The sequence below is a fragment of the Mustela erminea genome, chromosome 1 (genome assembly GCF_009829155.1).
Source record: "Mustela erminea isolate mMusErm1 chromosome 1, mMusErm1.Pri, whole genome shotgun sequence".
NCBI lineage: Eukaryota > Metazoa > Chordata > Mammalia > Carnivora > Mustelidae > Mustela > Mustela erminea.
The window spans coordinates 171,782,793-171,803,403 of NC_045614.1; the positions used below are offsets into that span (position 1 = coordinate 171,782,793).

The window sequence follows — 20,611 nt, forward strand, 5'->3', positions numbered from 1 at the left end:
CTTACTGTGCATAGCAGTATATACCTCTAAAATCATGTTTTGCAAATACGCAAGTTATTGGTGGGGACACAAGAGCTGACGAGGTGGTCTTGTAAGTTAGCACGCTAGGTGAGAACATTGAAAAATAGAAGATCGTTAATACCAAATGTTGATAATTAAGTACCAAAATTCAGAGAAGGAAAGTTTTGTAGACCAGACACAACTGGAGTGTGTATGTTGTAAATTCGATTTGAAAACAAGAATTTGGCTGCCATGTTGACAAGAGGAGAGCAAGGAAAGAAAAGCTATGTAACAGATATAGATGAAAGTTTTTGATAGATAATGCTTCAAATAACTACAGACCATTCCCAGGCATAGCAGTCCTTTGCTTTGGGGATCTTTTTATCACAAACAAATGAGAATCAATTTTTGAAAACAGAAATATATAATATTAACAATACAGTAAACAACTTTTCTTGGCATCTCCTATTACACATTCATACCAGGTTGTTTATATTATTGTGTGGTTTTGTCATTTCTTTTGAAATATAAAACACCCAATATTTTATCAGCTCATTGTATTGCAAGAAAAATAAGGGCCTTACACACTTCTAGATATGTAATAGAGAAGGGTTTTTTTGTTTTGTGTTGTTTTGTTTTGTTTTACATGGATAAATCATCAAATTTACTGTCCAAGGAGGTTCTCGAATGATACAGCCAAGAATTTCCTTAATAAAGACAATGTACTAAACTCATTTTGGGACTAAATATCACTCTCTGGAAAATCAGTTTCCTTTCTCAAACTCCAGAACACTGTTTGATAAGCTATCTATGCATTCAGTTAAAATGAAAACATTCTCACATCTTAAGTTATAGTAAGCCAAGCAAACCAGATCACTTTTCAGAAAGACACAATCAGGAGTTTTTCCAGATTGAATATTTCATAGCTTGATAAAGTTTCTTGGCATTTAAAAAATCAGCAGAGGCAAAGACTGGAACAGTAGCATTAGAAATTTCTTCATAAATTTTACTTATATCTCTCATTGTCATCAGTTGATTAAATTGAATCAGGTATTGAATATGACACACAAAAGAGCCTTTTTAGTTCTGATAACAAAGAACCTCTTTTAATGTTTTCAGGAAAAAGAGAAGCATCTAGTTCATTCTAGAAGGTTTGCTGTGTATAAACTGTAGTCTTATACTGCAAATATAATACTTTCCACAAGCATTTTTTTCTTTAACGTTCTCTATTTTAAGCTGTAATATGGAAAATTTTACAACTGCTAATTTTTTAAAGGCTATAAGTTAGCCAAAATAAGCATGTATTTTAGTAAAAGCCCATTTGATGATCTTGGTTCTGTTTCCTTAGGGAAATTAACAGAGAGAGAGAAACTATTTTTAACATAATTATTTTAAGAAAAGAGTAAAAAAGAAGTTATTTAATTTGGCCTTTTTAATAGGTGGATTTGGGCTTATAGAATGTAGATGTTTTACAGTTTCTTGCTTTTTATTCCATTTAATACATTGAAAACCATTTTGAAAAGCATCTAATTTCTAAATGTTCATTGTGTTCCTTTTCTGAATTAGGCAATCCTCAAATCTTCTCAGAGTTCACCTATTAGTCATGATCAGAAGTAGAAAATAATTTTTTCAGTGACATTTTTAAGCCTGACTTGCTTATAAAAGATTTATGTTTCCATTCAGCTAACATTTGTCAAGTGCCAACAGTGTGGTTGGTATTGTGACTACAAACATGAATAAATGTGGTGCCTGCCCTTGAGAAGCTTGAGGAAGTGGGGTAGTAACCGATAATTAGTAACTGATTATTCTATACAAAGCGGTGAGAGTTCTGGTAAAAACATATACAAGTTGCAAGGGAAGTCCAGAGTGGGTGGCACTTTACAAAGTCTGGAGAAGTTAGGAAGTCTTCCTGGAGTAGGTGACAACTGGGCTGAGGCTTGAAGAATGTATAGGAAGGAGTTAGCTGGGTAACTGTAGGAGGGAAAAGAAATACCAGAGAGAATAGTTTATGTCCATGCAGAGGCCAAATGGCATGGTTGTGTGCAGGGAAGAGTCAGCTACTTTCACCAGTGAAAGGGGTGAAAAGTAGACGGAGGCAGTAAAAGCACCAAGAGGTGGAGGTGAGGCTATGGAGGGCCTTCTGTGCTAGATGAGGAAACTTGGTCAATAGATGGGGACACCCAGAAAGATGGTAACTGGGAATGGCTTGCTACAAGTTTCATTTTAGTATTGTTATGATTTTGATTTAGATGGAATAATCACTTTTGATACTAAAGCAACTTATAATGAGTAACATTTGGTAGAATTAATCGAACAAAAACTTTTAGTTAATGTCTTGCAAGAGTGCCGTTTTGGCATCTTGCCTAATTGGCCAAAGAGGTACATAGGAGAGAAAAGTACCTCTGGGCTAAGCTGTATTTCATTCTGAAATTACAGGACTAATGAGTCCTGGAGTTTATGTCTAGCTTCTGGTAATAGTTGTTGTAGGACTTATGCTAATTGTTTCTGGAGTTTATAGCCTTGCCCCTTTCACCCCGCCCTAAGGTATGTGTCTTGCTTGTTACTCCTGTCCTGATAAAGGCCTGATGGACCTTCTAAGCAGGGACTCCTACAACTACCCAAATCTCAAGACAAGCAAAGCCCAAAGGAGGCTCTTTCTGGACTTGTGTCTAAGAAAAAAAATAATATTAAGTTTTGGAATCCCTGAAATCAGAATCCCATGCCAAGTTTTGCCAGATGCCATAAATGTGGGGCCACTCAGTGTTTCTATTTGCCTTATTTTACATTATTTTTAGAGTTTGATATGATTGAATGAAATCCATTCATATTATTTAAAAAGAAAAAAAGGACTTTCAGTATTCATAGCTATGATCTGACCAGGACTGTGCTAATAGTCCCTGATGGATCATGATTTAAAGGTTGTATATTAGCAGTTTGAAAACATTTCCTCACTGGTGACAGATATGATACACATGGATATAAAGGTGCTCTGATGAAAACTGTTTAGTCTACAGTTTGTGGAACTTTGTGGTGACCAAGTAGTTCAGCAGATCCCAGTCCCCAGCGAGTGGGAATGCATTCTGTGCTATCTTCAAGGTAGGCTAGAAATTAATGTGTTTATTTAATAGGCAAAAAACTGTTCTCAGCTGAAATATTATGCGTTGAAACCCCTATTAATCAAAATAATGAGCTAAGGAAGAATAAAGTGAAGTTGAATTCTGTCATTTAATTTGAGATTTCTGAAGCCTAGAAGCACCTGGGGAAACAAAAGTACCACCCATGAAACAATGGGAAAGCATGGTAAGACAGCATAAAAGGTCACAGAGAACCTACCCTGAAGTCCTGCAATTTAAAGGAGGGAAAGCCTCACAGAATACTCGAGACTAGACCTTGGTGATAAAGGATATAACTGAACAGGGCAAACTGGCAAAGAAAGAAAGAGTACCAACAGTATTGTTCGTTCAGATCAAGGCCATGTGTATGACTTGGGTGAATTACAAGTAGTCCTCTGACTTACTACTGACAGGGTTAGAGTCAAATTAATAAAATTGTGAGTGCCAAATATAGGTTGGTTGGCTTTTTCTTTTTTTTTTTTTAATGCAAGCTTTTTCCATACTATCTTGTGTTCTGAAGGCAAGGTATCTTTCCATTATTTTTTTTCAGCCCCAACCATGATCCAAGATTAATGCTAATAAGAGACACGCTATAAAATAAAGAGGAAGTATGTACAGGACGCAGCCCCCAGCTGGTTTTTATTACCTATACAGAATGACTTTAGTCACATTTCACTGCTCAGGGAAAATTACATCCCCAACAGACAAACTAAATTATAGTTGTTAAAATCCACCACCACGGCTGCCAGCCCTCCATGAGGCTCTGGAATTCCCTATCTGGAAAACTAGGAGATAATAACTTTTGAAAGAATTACAGTAGCTGTGTTCCAATTCCAGGAAACACAGGTATATAATTTATTTCACTATCATTTTCCATCATTTGTCTCGACTGAAAAACGTGAGATCTAAAATAAGGTGATAATTACTGGCCCACCCTTTAATATACCCTGGAAAGGGAGGAGTAGAGCTTGGCCACAGAACATTTAACCGAAAAGAATCAATGCAGAGAAAATAGATCTCCAGGGCTGTTAGGTTAAAAATGCCAAGTGGTCTAGAACCAGAAGTACAGTGGACTCTTGTTACCTTTTCTCACCGTGTATGCCTATCTCCTCCCCGCCTGTTGTTAACGACATAGCCAGGTTCTTATCTCCTCCATAGAAGCTCAAAAGATACACACAGGGAGGGACCAGCCAATGACTATCTTGCTGCAGGAGAGTCTGGAGGGCTGCATACCTGGTGCAAGATGTCTCTGTTAGAGAGTGGAGCTCCGTGGCTGTTCTGGGGCACTTGGTTGCAGTTCCAAAGGGGACACAGGAGGGACTTCCCCAGACTAGCCAAGAAATGCTTGCAGCTCCTGTGAGCTTTGGTCATAACTTTGCATGGGAAGAGGGGCCATGGGGTGGAGTTTAGTCAGGTGCAGCAGGAGAGATGAGCTGACAAAGGTGCACTGCGGTGCCACATCTCCTTCTCTTTCTTTTCAGGACTCCTCTCTCACCCCCTAGCCCTAAAATACTAAGAAAATATCAATATGCTAAATCAGTACCCAAATAGCCTACTCCCCAATGTTTATTTTCCATTTATTTCCCCCATGAAACCTCAATGTGTGGCTCTTGCCGGGCTGAAAGAAAAAGAAAAATACAAAGAAGAGCCTCTCCTATCTGCAGCCAACCACCTGGTGGTTAGACCACTATGATTATTTTTAGTTCTGTGAACAGAAGGACTGATCAAGTATCTGTCCAACAATAAGTCTTGTACCCCTGCTTAAGGGGACCGGAAGGATGAAGTAACTAATTGATCTCAAAGTCTCTCTTGCTTCTAAAATGATGCAGTCTTATCATATCCAAAGACATCACAGAATCAGTGGGAAACTGGAACTGAAAATAAACCCCAAATCTAGGTTAAGTCTTACAACAAGCTTAATTATCCTGATGAACCATTTTTCTTTGAGTTTATATCTGTGGTCCGTAATTGGTTTTCAGGCAAACTGTTTCTAGCACACATTTGGACAATCCATTGATAAGCTAGGTTCTTCCTGATGAACAGGTTGGACAATATAGATGGACACACACAATCGCTATATAGAAAAAAAAGAAGAAAAAAAAAAACAGCCCATAATCTCTTCACATGAGCCCTTCTATCCTAACTTGACTAAAAAGCTAAAGAATCCATTGTGTGTGCCAGATATACATGTGGCCCAGCAATTTCCTATGGAAAATGTATTCTGTCTGGTGATTAAGATATAAATCAATTTCACTTAACATATTCATGTGCTTCTGTCCTCTGTAGCCTGGGAGGTTTCTGGGGAACAGTTCTTCCTCTAAAACTAAAACATACTGAAGTTTCCTATAGCTGACAAGCAAAGACAGTTTGGGGCGACCGTTTGTGTTGTTTGATTTAATAAAATCTTGGCGCTAAAAGTAAACTGGAATAGAGGCAGCAACTTCTCATAAACTCTAACTCTGGCTGAACAAAGCAGGCATGTGGAATAGCCATTATGCTCTTATTCACAGTATTTTTGAGAAATTCCGGCCTCTGCAGATTCCGTATTAATTTTCTACATCTTTTCTCATGGGTTTTATAGAAAAGAATAAAATAAACTAACAGAGCATTAGGCTCTGAGTTTCCTTGTAGGTGTGGGTAGTAGGACAATTGCTTCATCATTAAGAAAGAAAGAAATTTAGGGGATTGCTTAGTTTTGCAAATTTTCTCCTGGCAGAAGTAGAGCTAAGAGCATGGAACTTCACTAGTCTATAAAGAGAGCAATTATTCATTCACATAAATATATTATTTTCATTACTTTTCACTTAGAATTCCTTAGTGGGGGGGGGGGGTGCCAAAAATGTACTGTAACACTATAGACTTGGAGTGCAGCCCAGATCTGGAATTTCTTGTTCCTGTAGAAATGGGAGATACAGGAATGTCCCTGAGGACATACTGGGCAGCTGGTTGATGATACCTGATGGCTACTGATGCCTTGCCCCTCTGCCCTCTGTCCCTGATCAGAACTTGTTTTATCCTCCAATAAATGTCCTTGCAGCTCTGCCCTTTTGCTCCTTATCTGTATTCCCAGGTCAATACAAGGTCTACATGAGTCAGGTGTCCAGAAGTGCCTGGAGAACTGATTGATTGGATTTCTCATTCCTTATTGGAGTGCCTGTCACTCATTTTTTCATATTCCACTTTTCCATTTCTTTCCCCCTGACTGAAGCTTTACCTGACAAGGGCTCAAATATTTCAAGGCTACCTCGGGGTAAAATTAGCTAACCAAACCACTCAGACCAATAAGCAGGTACAGGGTGGCTTTTTTTATATAAAAAAGGCAGGTTGCTTGAACTTTGAGACTTTTGCTATAGTGGAAATCAACTTTTTAATCAATGGGAATATATAAGTAAAAAGTTCACAAATAATGAAAACTATAGTTTAGCTCTATTATAAGCAAATTAGAGGGAATGTTTTATAGAAACAAAGGGAGGGAAGGCAGCACATGACAGAAAAAATGGTCTATCCTAACCAAACTCGAAGGTTAGCTCAGATTAGATCCTACAGTTTGGAGTATCCCTATCTCTGACAGTTTTGCCCATAAACTATAGATCCTACTGTTTGACACCCTAGTTTTTCACTTTTCTATGAGTTGGTATTTAAATCTTATGTTGATTTTCACAGTTGTTCTTGAACGCTACCCTCTATTACCCACTCCTCTAGAATAATGTTTTAGCACTTTCTAGACTCTTTATTGAACTCCTAAAACTTTTCATTATTGTTTTTTCTCAGCCTCTTAGCCAGCCAAAATATGGAGATATTTTGATGGCAGGCAGAAAGATTCATCTGCTGAATTTTTATTCTTCCCAATAACCCCATAGCTATACCCTTATTGTAAACTTCACAATCTCAAACGTGAGTATGTACATAAAGAAGAGTTCTGCCTTGAGAATTCTATGGCAGTGTTTGTCAAGTTCCCTGATAATAAAATCACCTTTAAAAATTATACTAGAGAATATTTATAATCACTTACTATGTACCAGACACCTTGCTTTTATATATGTTATTTCTTCACAAAAAACTCAAAAGGTGCTTTTATACCCTTAAATAACATCATCCTCCTTTTTATGTAGGAAAAAATTGAGATTCACAGAGTTTAAGGAACGTACCTTAAAGTCACATATCAGTGAGCTGTGAACCCAAGTCTTTGTGGTTCCACAGCCCAGGACCTTAGCCACAGCACCTTGCTGCCTTCTGAGAGGGAGGCTCAGGAAGACTGGTTTTGTTTGGATCTATTCCCACCGGGGCAGAACCTGGCATGGCATTCTGCCAGTGGTGTTTGTTACTCACTTGGCTTGTCCTTGGAGAGACAGAGGCTTGACTACAGTCATCATCTGGACTGTACTCCATTTAGATACTGGTTTTGATGACACAGGCCTTATAAATGGCTTTTTAAATTTTTTTTTTTTTTTTTTTTAGAGACAGAGTGAGTGTAAGAGAGGAGAAGGGCAGGGAGAGAGGGAGAGGGAGAATCTTAAGCAGACTCCATGCTTAGTGCAGAGCCTGACCTCACATCCCTGAGATCATGACCTGAGTGGAAATCAGAGTCAGACGCTTAATTGACTGAGCCACCAAGGTGCCACAAATTAAATTTTCATTTTTATCTGAAATATATGTATATGGTTTTAAAAGTCAAATGCTACAAAGCTCTTCATTACTCTTCCTAAATTCTACTCCTCAGAAGCAACAATTTTCTTTTTTTTTCAGCTTTATTATGGGAAAATTGACCAAACTGTAAGGTATTTTAAGTACATACAATTTGATGATTTGATAAACATTAGGAAATTATTTCCTCCCCCCACAATCGGGTTAACTAACACAACCATCACCTTGTATATTAACCTATTTAGAGGTTGAGGGTGACAACATTTAAAGTCTAGTCTTAGCACATTTCAATCATACAATACACTGTTATCAATGATAGTTACCGTATTCTACATTAGATCCTCAGATCTTACACATCTTGTAACTGAAAATTTGTACCCTTTGCCAAGATTTGTTTCCCCCAATCCCTGGCAACCACTTTCCTACTCTTTCTGTGAGTCTGACTTTTTTGAGATTCAGCATATCAGGGATACCATGCAAGGGTTCCCATTACTCCACATCCTCACCAGCACGTGTTCTTTACCGTTTGTCTTTTTGTAACTAGACATCCTAACAGGTGTGAGATGATAATTCACTGTGCTTTTGATTTGCATCTCCCGGACAGCTAGTAATGTTGAGCACTTTTTCATACCGGTTGGCCATCTGTATATCTTCTTCAGAAAAAATTGCCTATTTAGGTCCTTCGCCAAGTTTTTTTTTTTTTTTTAATTAACATGTATTTTTATCCCCAGGGGTACAGGTCTGTGAATCGCCAGGTTTACACACTTCACAGCACTCACCAAAGCACATACCCTCCCCAATGTCCATAACCCCACCCCCCCTTCCCCCAACCCCCCTCCCCCCAGCAACCCTCAGTTTGTTTTGTAAGATTAAGAGTCACTTATGGTTTGTCTCCCTCCCAATCCCATCTTGTTTCATTGATTCTTCTCCTACCCACTTAAGCCCCCATGTTGCATCACCACTTCCTCATATCAGGGAGATCATATGATAGTTGTCTTTCTCTGCTTGAATTATTTCGCTAAGCATGATATGCTCTAGTTCCATCCATGTTGTCGCAAATGGCAAGATTTCATTTCTTTTGATGGCTGCATAGTATTCCATTGTGTATATATACCACATCTTCTTGATCCATTCATCTGTTGATGGACATCTAGGTTCTTTCCATAGTTTGGCTATTGTGGACATTGCTGCTGTAAACATTCGGGTGCACGTGCCCCTTTGGATCACCACGTTTGTATCTTTAGGGTAAATACCCAGTAGCGCAATTGCTGGGTCATAGGGCAGTTCTATTTTAACCTTTGCCAAGTTTTTAATTCAGTTATTTTTCTGTTATTGAGTTGCATATGTTCCCTTTATATTTTATTAGCCCCTTATCACATACATGTTTTACAAATATTTTCTCCCATTCTATAGGTTGCCTTTTCTTTGTGTTGATGGTTTCCTTTGCTGTGCAGAAGGCTCTTAGTTTTATGTAGTCTCATGTCTCTTAGCTTCTGTTGCCTTTACTTTTGGTATCAAATTAAAAAAAAAAATCATTGCCAAGTCTGATGTCAAGGAGATTACCCCCTAGGTTTTCTTCCATAGGTTTTCTGGTTGCAGATCTTAGAGTCAAGTGTTTAATCCATCTTGAGTTAATTTTGTGTATGGTGTAAAATAGTGGTCCAGTTTCATTCTCTTGCATGTAGCTGTCCAGTTTTCCCAACACCAGTTATTTGAAAAGACAGACTATCTTTTTCCCCAATTGTATATTCTTGTCTCCTTTGTCATAAATTCACTGTGTAGGGGTGAGTTTATTTCTGTGTTCTCTATTATGTTCCATTGATTTACGTATCTGTTTTTTATACCAATACCATACTATTTTTGATGACTAAAACTTTGTAATATAGCTGGGAATCCAGGACCATGAGGCCGTCAGCTCCATTCTTCCTCAAAATGACCTGGGCCATTCTGGGTCTTCTGTGATTCCATACAAACTACAGGATTCATTGTTGTATTTTTGTGAAAAATGCCATTGAATTTTGATAGCAATTGCATTGAATCTATAGAATGCTTTGGCTAGTAGGGAAATTTTAACATTAATTCTTCTAATCCATTAACATGGGATGTCTTTCCGTGAATTTATGTTTTCCTCAGTTCCTTTCTTTTTTCTTACGGTTTTCAGTGTACAAATCTTTTACCTTCTTAGATAAATTTACTCCTATTTTATTCTTTTTGATGCTATTAGAAATGGGATTGTCTTCTTCATTTCTCTTTTTGAAAGTTCATTGTCGGTATATTAAAACACAACTGATTTTTGTATACTGATTGTGTATCCTGCAACTTGACCAAATTTGTTTATTCTAACAGTATTTTGGTAGAATCTTTAGGGTTTTCTATATATAAAACCACGTCATCCACAAATAGAGATAGTTGTACTTCTTCCTTTCTGATTTGGATGCCAGTACTTGCTTCCCACCGCCCCCACCCCCAATTGCTCTGGCTAGGATTTCCAGTATTATGTCAAATGAAAGTGGCAAGAGGCGGCATCCTGGTCTTGTTCCTGACTGAGAGGGAAAGGTTTCAGCATTTCACTCTTGGGTCTGATGTTAGCTATGGGCTTGTCATTTATGGTCTTAATTATGTTGAGATGTGTTCCCTCTATACCACTTTTTTGAGAGTTTTTGTCGTGAAAGTGTGTTGATTTTCATCTAATGCTTTTCTACATCTACTGGCTTTATATGGATTATCCCTCACCTTATTGAGTGGTATACATCACATTGACTGATTTGTGGTTGTTTAACCACCTTTGTATCCCTGGACTGAATCCCACTTGTTCATGTTCTGTTCAGGTTATCTGTTTATCGTTCAGTCTTGGTAAGTTTTTTGTTTCTAGGAATGTATCCATTTTTTTTCTAAATTACACAATTTGTTACAGTATAATCTGTTATAGTAGCCTCTTATTTGGGGGGAATCAGTTGTAATGTCTTCTCTCTCATTTCAGATTTTATTTAGTCTTCTTTTTTCTTAACTGAAGTTTCATCAATTTTGTTTATCTTTTAAAAAACCAGCTCTTAGTTTCATTGATCTTTTTTATTGTTTTTCTGGTCTCTATTTCATTTATTTCTATTCTGATCTTTGTTATTTCCTCTCTTCTGCCAACTTTGGGCTTACTTTGTTCTTTTTGTAGTTCTTTGAGCTGTAAAGTTAGGTTGTTTATTTGGTGTCTTAATGTAGGTATTCATCATTATATATTTCCCTTTTTTAATTGCTTTTGCTGTATCTTGTAAGTTTTCATATGTTGTATTTCCATTTTCATTTGACTCAAGATATTTTTGACTACTCTTTTGATTTCTTCTTGGATCCATTGGTTGTTCAGGAGCATATTGTTTAAACTCCACATATTTGTGACTTTTCCAGTTTTCTTCATCTAAGTGATTTCTAGTTTCTGACCATGATTAGAAAAAAACATTGATATGATTTCAGTTTTCTTTAGTTTTTCAAGACTTCATTTGTGGCCTAAAATATGATCCAATGTTACATGTGTGCTTAAGAATATGTATTCCAATGGAATGTTCTGTAAATGTCTGTTAGATCTTTCTAGTCCAAGGTGTCATTTTAAGTCCAATGTTTCACTATATTTTGTCTGAATGGTACCCCACTTTCTTTGCTCTCCATCTGAATGGTATATCTTTTTCCACCCCTTCACTTTCAGTCTATATGTGTCATTATAGCTGAAGTGAGTCTCTTATTTACTCTTATTTACTTGGTTCTTGTTTTTTTGTTTGTTTTTTTCTTTGAGCCACTCTCTGTACTTGGAATGGAGAATTTTGTCTATTGACATTTGAAGTAATTATTGGTAGGTTTGGACTTACTGTGGCTATTTTGTTCATTGTTTTTCGGTTATAATTCTTTTGTTCCTTTATTTCCTCTTTCCGTGTGATTTGATGATTGCTTGTAGAAGTTTACTTGATTGCTTTCTCTTTATCTTCTATGTATCTACCATGGGAAACTGCTTTTGTTAACGTGAGGCTTACACAGACCATTTATGACAGTCTATTTTAAGCTAGTAATAATTTAACTTCAAACGCATACAAAAGCTCTACACCTTTACACTCTCCCCTCAACATTGCTTTTGCTATCACAACTTACTTTTTTTACATTGTAATCCTTAACAAATTGTAACATCATTATTTTTAATACTCTCCTCTTTTAACCTTCACATTAGAGTTGTAAGTTATTTGCCCGACTATGATTACATTAGAATGTTCTGAATATAACTATGTATTTATCTTTACTGGTGAGTTTTATACTTTTCTATGTTTTCTTGTGACTAATGGGCATCCTCTATTTCAGCCAGGACTCTCTAACCTTCCTTGTAAGGTCAGTGTAGTGGGGATGAATTCGCAACTTTTGTTTGGGGAACTCTCCCTCTCCTTCAATTCTGAAGGACAATTTTGCTGGGTAGTTTTTTGTTTGTTTGTTTGTTTGTTTTAACTTCAACATATTGAATATGTCAGATCCACTCTCTTCTGGCCTGAATGTTTCTGCTGAAAAATCTGCTGATAATATTATGGAACTTCCTCTGTATGAAACAAGGTTCTTTCCTCTTGCTTCTTTTAGATTCTCTCCTTGTCTTGAACTTTTGGCAGTTTAATTATAGCATGTCTCAGTGTGGATATCTTTCAATTCTCCAAATGGAACTCCTTGGACTTCTTGGCAATGAATGTCTGTTTCTTTCTCCAGGTTAAGGAAGATTTTAGCCAGTATTTCTTTACATTAGCTTTCTGCCCCTTTCTCTCTCGATCCTCCTTCTTGGACAGGGCCCTATAATGCATATCTTGGTCTGCTTGATGGTGTCTGGTATGTCTCTTAGCTATTTTCACTTTTTTATCTTTTGGCTCCTCGGATTGGATGAACTCCTCTAGCCTGTCTTCAGGTTTGCTGACCCTTTGGTACAGGTCATCTAGTCTGCTCTTGAACTTCCTCTAATGGATTTTTCAGTTCAATTATTGTATCTTTAGCTAAGTGATTTGTTTGGTACTTTTTATTTTACTTTTTTTAAAAGATTTTATTTATTTATTTGACAGAGAGAGAGAGAGCACAAGCAGGGGGAGTAGCAGGCAGAGAGAGAGGGAGAAGCAGGCTCCCCACAGAGCAGGGAGCCCGATGGGGGGCTTGATCCCAGGACCCTGGGATCATGACCTGGGCCGAAGGCAGAGGCTTAGCCCACTGAGCCACTCAGGTGCCCCTGTTTGGTACTTTTTAAATAGTCTCTCTTCATTGAAATTCTTGCTTTGTTCAGGAATTTGCCTCTTGACCTTGGTAAGCATCTTTACAACTATTACTTTTAATTCGCAGGTAAATCACTATCTATTCCATTGAGATCTGTTCCTGTAGATTTTCCTTGTTTTGTGTGGAGCATAGTCTTCTGTTTCTTCAATTTCCTTCTTTGTTCATTTCTGCACATTAGCTAAAACAGCCACCTCTCCCAGTCATGACAGAATGGTCCTGTGTAGGAAATGAATCTCTTGAATCAGTCCACCCCAAGGTCCTAGCTGTCCCTCAAACCTCTGAGCTTGTCCAGAACACCTGCTTTGTTATTAGTGGCTCCATCCCTGAGGGGATCCATCAGCGTCCCAAAGGAGAGACTTGTAATCAGCACCTGGACGCAGCCTAATTATAAACTGGACCCTCCGCAGCTAGGATACTATGTACTTAATCCCCCACCAGAGACACCCTGGAAGATGGGCATTTTTGCCTGCTCCCTCTGTGCTGGGCCCAGGATATAGCCAGCAGGAGAGCTCCTGTAACTGTTTAAAAAAAAAAAATGCTTTGTGTGCTACAGTATTATGGGACTTAAGAATGCAAACCCAATCAGTTCGCAGAGCCAAGCAAGTGGGGACATCCCTTGAATAGCAGCTACAAAAGCTAAGGTGCCAGATATTTGTACACTCCTTCCAGGGAGATGCTGTTGACTTAGCTGTACTGTTGCAGCAGGCTGGAGGGAGGGGACAAGGAAAGTGCCAACAGTTTCCCGGCTTCTGGTTAGGATTGCAGCCAGCAAATACATATGTGCCATAGTTGGAAGCTTCACCCTCAGATAGCAGGGGTTTTTTTTAAAAAACTTTTTAAATACAACTTAGTTAACATAAAGTGTATTATTAGTTTCAGAAGTAGAATTTAGTGATTCATCAGTGGCATATTACCCCCAGTGCTCATTACATCAAGTGCCCTTTTTTTTTAAAAAGAAGATTTTATTTATTTGCCAGGGACAGAGAGAGAGAGAGAGAGCACAAGCAGGGAGAGTGGCAGGCAGAGGCAGAGAGAAGCAGACTCCCTGCTGAGCAAGGAGCCTGAAGCAGGACTCGATCCCAGGACCCTGGGATCGTGACCTAAGCCGAAGGCAGTGGCTTAACCAACTGAGCCTCCCAGATGTCCCTCAAGCGCACTCTTAATGTCCAACTATCACCCAATTACCCCATCCCCTCACCCCTCTCTCCTCCGGGAACCTTCAGTTTGTTCCCTCTAGTTAAGAGTCTTTTGTGGTTTTTATCTTATTTTTCCTTCCCTACCCTATGTTCATCAGATAGCAGGTTTTTAAAGTATGAAAATAAACCTCTTGGGGAATACTGGTATAGGGTGGTTTTGCCTATTCCCTCTGTGCTGAGCCCTGGGAGGTTAGGTGGTTAAGAACTGCTTCTTGGCTACAGGTCCGAGGGACTTGTGACTGGAAGCCCTATTGGCTTTTAGAAGTAGGTGTTTATGGGCCTCATCCCTCAGGTGGGAGTCTTAAAAGTTGGGGTATTAGCTGTGATGTCCATACCCTATGCTCCTCATGGAGAAGCTGGGAGTTGGGGATTTGCTGCCAATTAGAGGACACTATGCCAGGAGCAGGGTTTATGGCAAGAGTGTGTCTCAGCCTTTCCTACCCATTTCAATGTGGGTGTTCTTTCATTTACCCGGGGTGTATGAGCTGCTGGGCTAGTTTCTGGATCTTTCAGAGAGAACCCCTCCATGTGCAGCTGTACATATGATGTGCCTGTGGGAGGAGAGGATCAGGAGCCTATTTCCCCATCTTAGTCAGCTCTCCTCCATGTTCAATTGCTTGCACTATTTCTTCTGTTAATTAAATCCGTATTTCTAGACAGACCATTTCTCAAAAATGCAAAATACTTCATTTCTTCGTTCCATGTATTTGTGTTCCATATCTCCTAGAATCCCTCACCATCGTTTTGTCCCCATCTCCTACATCCTTTTCATTTATATCCTTTGTCTTCTTTTACTCCCTTCCTTTGTGGCATTCCTTGAGAAATAGATCTTTTTTTTTTTTAAGATTTTTTATTTATTTATTTGACAGAGAGAGATCACAAGTAGATGGAGAGGCAAGCAGAGAGAGAGAGAGGGAAGCAGGCTCCCTGCTGAGCAGAGAGCCCGATGCGGGACTCGATCCCAGAACCCCGAGATCATAACCCGAGCCGAAGGCAGCAGCTTAACCCACTGAGCCACCCAGGTGCCCCGAGAAATAGATCTTTAGTATAGATGATTATGGAAGAGGATGTTTTTGAGTTCTTCTATGTCTGGAAATAGCCTTTCTTTTACTGGTGGCGTTGTTTAGGCGGACAGACTTTAGAATGAAGAGAAGACTTTTGAAGGCATTGTTCCATTGTTTTAATTATTTTCTTTATTTTAGAGATAGAGAGGGGAAAGCAAAGGGGAGGAGCAGAGGGAGAGGAACAAGAAGATTCCACACTGACAGCAAAGCCTAACATGGGGCTTGATCTCACAACCCTGAGATCATGACCTGAGCTGAAATCAAGAGTCAGATGCTTACCTAACTGTGCCACCCAGGGTGCCTCTGTTACATAGTTTTCTGACTTCCATTGCTAAGAGGTCAAATGCTATTCTGAGTCTGGATCCTTTGAATGGGACCTGTTTTCTTCTCAGAAACATTTAAGATCTTGTCTCTAGCCCAGTGATCTAAAATTTTTCAACTTGTCTGCTTTGGTTAGTCTCTTTTCTTTTTTTAACTTTTGCTGAGAGTATAGAGCTTTTAAATCTGGAAGCCCATGTCTCTCAGCTCTGAGAAATTATTTACTTTCTAGGATAATTGTGCACCCTTTTCACCTCCTCTCTCTTCTGGAATCTACTAGTTAGGTGTTACAATCCCTAGAAAAATCAGATTTCCTTATTTTTGCTCACTTTTCATCTGAGTTTTTGTCCTTGTATTTGTAACATTTTAACTCGATCTTCCAAACTATTAAATGTTTTATTCTTTCAAAAACAATGTCTTTTATGAAAATTTTTAATAGCATGCTCATTCCCTACGTGAAATCAGTATCTTCTGAAACATTACTCTTAGACCTAGAGTGTCATAAATTTCGTGATAGAATGTGCTACCTGAGAAAGATTTTGCCACTTCAAATATTTTTTTCGTATAGGGTTTGAACACCCAAAAATATATGCCTCTTAAGTTCTCCTGTTAATTAATTTTAAATGATTTCTTCAAAACTTGTTAAGTATCATAAAGTGTTGGCAAGAAACAGAGAAAGTAGCTTATGAACATCTGCAGCATGCTACAAATGGAACTGCAGTGTAAATAACTGTGAAATAAAAAGACATGGAGATGGTTCCGGCAATCAGACTTGGCAAAAGCACAGGGTTTTTGGCAATGGCTTGGAATGTGGAATGCATTGCCCACTTAAATCAAGGTCCAGATGCTCGTTATTTCTTTTTTCCAGTTTCCATTCACCATAATAGGGGGTGTGTGTGTGTGTGTGTGTGTGTTTTAAGGTCTTCAGGTCTCTGAGCAAGAATTCAATCTTTAAAAAATGTTCCATGCCCAAGCAACATCTTATATACATGCCATTTATTTAAATGAGTGACATGGTTTTATATTGGCATTCTTATTGCAAATGATAATGGTACCTTGTATCAGTTGATTAAGTTTATAAAATGCTTTGATATGTAGTCTCTCACTAAAAACCCTGGAAGTTTTAATCCTCATTGCAATTTGTAAAAACAGATGGTAATAGCACAATGATTAAGAATCTCATTGTTCTTAACTGAAAAATAGGGTAATACTGATCTTGTAGTGTTTGTATGTTGTTACTTTATATATGTACAATTAATGTGTTTTGATATATAACACTCAAAAAGTGATTGCTGTTGTTGTAATGCTAGAATCTGTCATTTATAGATTTTAGCTGTATTATAATGCAGTGCCTCAGTAGTCAAGAATCTGATTTCCTGGAGCTCCAGAAAGTTCTGTTACTTCTCCACTTAGTATCTTCTGTATCAAGTAGAGCTGTCATCCTTCTGTTTTTCACTCATTTATAAAATGTATTTCCATCTTTTGTGTGTTCTGCATTCTAATTCAATTATAAACTTCTCAAAAATAGGAATCATCTCCCAAAAGTCTTATACAAATTTGAGATTCAAAATGCTATCAGCTGACTCAAGCTGGTTTTAGACTCAAAATTATTTTCCTGCTAAGTCTGCTTTTGGAAAGAATGCTTCGTTTCAGGCAAACAGCAAACAGCTTTACTGCTTTAATTTCTTAAAAGGATTTGTTCTAACTATTCTATGAATGCAGTGTGTTAAATATCGCATAGCAAGTTAATGCATAATTCTTAGGATCAAACATACTTAGAACACCAGGGCATCTAGGTAAATTTTGTGTTTTGTTTTTTAATGTAAAGAGTTAAGGCCTAGCCTATATGAATCTGATTTGTATAGAAGAAAAGTCAGTACTTGTGTCCATGCTCTTTCATGGTCATATTAGCATTTCCCTCTTCTGGAGGTATGGATTCCTGTGATCCACAGAACACCGGAGTTCCAGGAGACAGAAACGGGAAATCCTTGCATAGAAATACTTTCACAAGTACCTATTCCCCTAGCTTCGTCCAGTAGGTCTCAAATGTCCATGGGTATAGGATTCACACCTTGGGAACTTTTTACAAATTCCTACTTAGACCCCCTCAAAAAATTCATTCTGCAGCCAAGATGAAGCAAGAAATCTGTGTTTTAAACAAACTTTCTCAAATGCCCCTCTATCATGTGATTCTGACATACATAGTTCAAGCCCCACAAGGTGAAACATTGCCTAAGTCTGAGGCCGTGTCCAGGGTTGGGTTAAGAAGAAATAAAAGCCAACCTTTCCATTAAGTAGCGCAGTCGCAAAAACATTTGAAGGAGACTCCTGGTTGCTGGAATGAGCCTGGATTCACCATATACCTCTTCCCTTTGTGTTCCTTACCAACTTGCCTAGTTGTTTCTACTAGCTAGCTGTCTTTTTAAAAACACCAATTTTTTTTTTATTAACTTAATCCTTTCACAAAACATCAGACAAGGTGTTTGATAAGTAGAGTTTATTTCCCCATGCTGCTTCTCAAATATATGTGTACTCACCGCCTCATGATTTCAAAATAGAATCAAGGATTTCAATATAACAAAGAAAGATTGTTTCCTACCCCTGAAGAATGTATTACAATTTTTTTTTTTAAAATTTCTCTCCTACACAGCTATGAATTCCAGGTGAAACCCAAAAACCCACTTGGAGAAGGCCCCCCCAGCAACACGGTGGCATTCAGCACTGAATCAGGTAATCACATCAACAGTAAAGCCCATCCAGGATATTACCAGGCCACAGTGTTTTGCCTAAGGAGCTTCTCTGAAACACAGCTAAATGAACAGTGTATAAAGTATTTAATTTTGAGAAAGCAGATTGATAAAAAAGAGCCGTAAGGAGACATTACATACATCTTTTCTCACTTATTTTGATGTCAGAAAAAAAAAGACATACCAGTTTAAAAGATAAAAAATGTATCAAAAAACTAGTGAATGAATACTCTCTCTGTATGCTTAGAATCAATGGCCAGAATCAAAATATCAGACACAGTCATAGTACATCCAGGAATTCATTTGATGGTTTTTTGATCAACAGCTGTGAAAATTTCTGACCTTCTATACTCCAATTTCTTTAAAAGATACATCTGTACTCATAGCATTAGTAGTGTCATTTTTACACCAACTGCACTTCATGGCATTCCGGTGACTTTATCATCAATAGTTTCTGTCTGAATCTGAAAGAGGAAGCTTTAAAATGGAGTGAGAGCTTGAAGAGCAACAAAGATTCCAAAAGATACAGCTGAGTACCTGGCAGGAGACTGTTCAATGGAAAATAACTCTAAAACAAAACACACTTTAGTCTTTAGCAAGAGTGTACCATTTTTCAAGTCAGACTTAACTGTCAGCATCCAACTTCTTCACGGTGCTGCTGGCACACTGGGACTTACTTACCTAATGTAATGGCTGACTCTTATGTTTGCTATTTCTCTTCAGCGGACCCAAGAGTGAGCGAGCCAGTTTCTGGTAAGTACCTGTCTCCGTGTGAACGTAACTACATGCTTTTCTAAACTGATTCAACTAAACAAGCATGGCGGCATTTTAGTCATGATTTCATTTTAGTCCACTTTGTCTTAAACTATCAGTCAGGTGGGAATGCTAACCTAGAACACTCCCTCACACTGAGAACCTGTAATGTTTGTGGGGAACAAGTCATGTATTTTGAAACTTGCTTTCTTTCATTCATGTGCCAGGGCAGCTCGAAATTTCAGTTATGCAAGTCAAGATATAACCTCCTCATTTCCACTTTTAATGACAAGTCACATTAAAGCATCTGTTTAAATTATATACTATGCTACCAAAAACAAACAACCCCCCCTCCCAAAAACAAAACAAAACACAACAACCTAAATTTGCCCCCAAGGGAATGCTGTCCACATGTAGCCCTGCACAGGTTACTTGAAACCTAAACATACCGCTTATCTCACTACTGACAGGAACTTCGGTGGGAGTTTATATGTTTAAACTCAATACATTATTTTGGGTCCAATATTTAGCATTGGAGAAAACCAGGTTATCAGCAGGCTGACAATGAACTTTGCAAATGACTTTTTAAAAAATATTTAGTATTTTTTAGCTAAAAATATTTAGCTCTTCAGCACCTAAATGCTAAACTCAAGGCATGTGTTTTCCTTATGCAGCAGGAAGAGATGCCATCTGGACTGAAAGACCCTTTAACTCAGACTCTTACTCAGAATGTAAGGGCAAACAGTATGTCAAACGGACGTGGTATAAGAAGTTTGTAGGGGTGCAGCTGTGCAACTCTCTCCGCTACAAGATTTATCTGAGTGACTCCCTCACAGGTAAGCAAGGCTACCGGCTCTGTTTCAAGCCTTCAGGGAATGCTTCACAGCATTCTGTAACCTGGCCTTTCCTACGGATGGCTCCCCACACCAAGGTGTGATAGAAACTGTTCTAAAATTTTGAGCAACATGTTACTGGAATACTCAGCCTGGGATTAGAGGCATGAGATTAGAATGTAAATAATGAAAATGCAGTGTGAAAATGAAAATCGTCTGGGCAAACTTGCATGTGAAACACTTGCCACACTGAAGCTCACTGTGTCACAGCCACCAGGCACAGAGAGCCCACTGATGATAAAATGAGTGTATGTAACAGTCACCATGGAAGGAATAGGGCATACTTAAGATTTAAGTCTGCCAGAGACAAGATTGAAACACCTGACAAAGAGGGTGATAACTCCTTGCTCCAGACTCAGTGGTGATGTTATTTTCTCTTCTGTATTCACACAACAAAAATTTTTTTAAAAAAAGAAAAAAAAATTTAAACAAGGCTGGTGACAACATGGAAAGGTAGACATTTGGTCAGTCATTCAGCAAATAGCTACTTTGTTCAGAGTTTTTCTAGGTGCTAAGGACAAAGTGGTACACAGCTTCTAATTTAGTAGGGATAGACCACAGATATGTAAATAAAAATTGCATGCAGTGCTCTGAAGAAAAATTTAAAAGGGT

At 38.2% G+C, this 20,611-nt stretch overlaps 2 protein-coding genes across 38 annotated transcripts in view; one reads left to right on the forward strand and one right to left on the reverse strand.

Annotated features, from left to right (window-relative positions):
• Positions 1-20,611, forward strand: part of ABI3BP (ABI family member 3 binding protein) — a 256,296-nt gene that overhangs the window by 232,540 nt on the left and 3,145 nt on the right. For all 36 annotated transcript variants that reach the window (XM_032350780.1, XM_032350494.1, XM_032350563.1 and 33 more), the window contains 3 exons: positions 18,257-18,336; positions 19,077-19,106; positions 19,781-19,942. In XM_032350780.1, coding sequence (XP_032206671.1) covers positions 18,257-18,336; positions 19,077-19,106; positions 19,781-19,942 — 272 coding nt within the window. The remainder of the gene's footprint in view (positions 1-18,256; positions 18,337-19,076; positions 19,107-19,780; positions 19,943-20,611) is intronic.
• The window catches only part of TFG (trafficking from ER to golgi regulator), an 84,520-nt gene that overhangs the window by 27,139 nt on the left and 36,770 nt on the right, over positions 1-20,611 (reverse strand). The window lies entirely within an intron of this gene.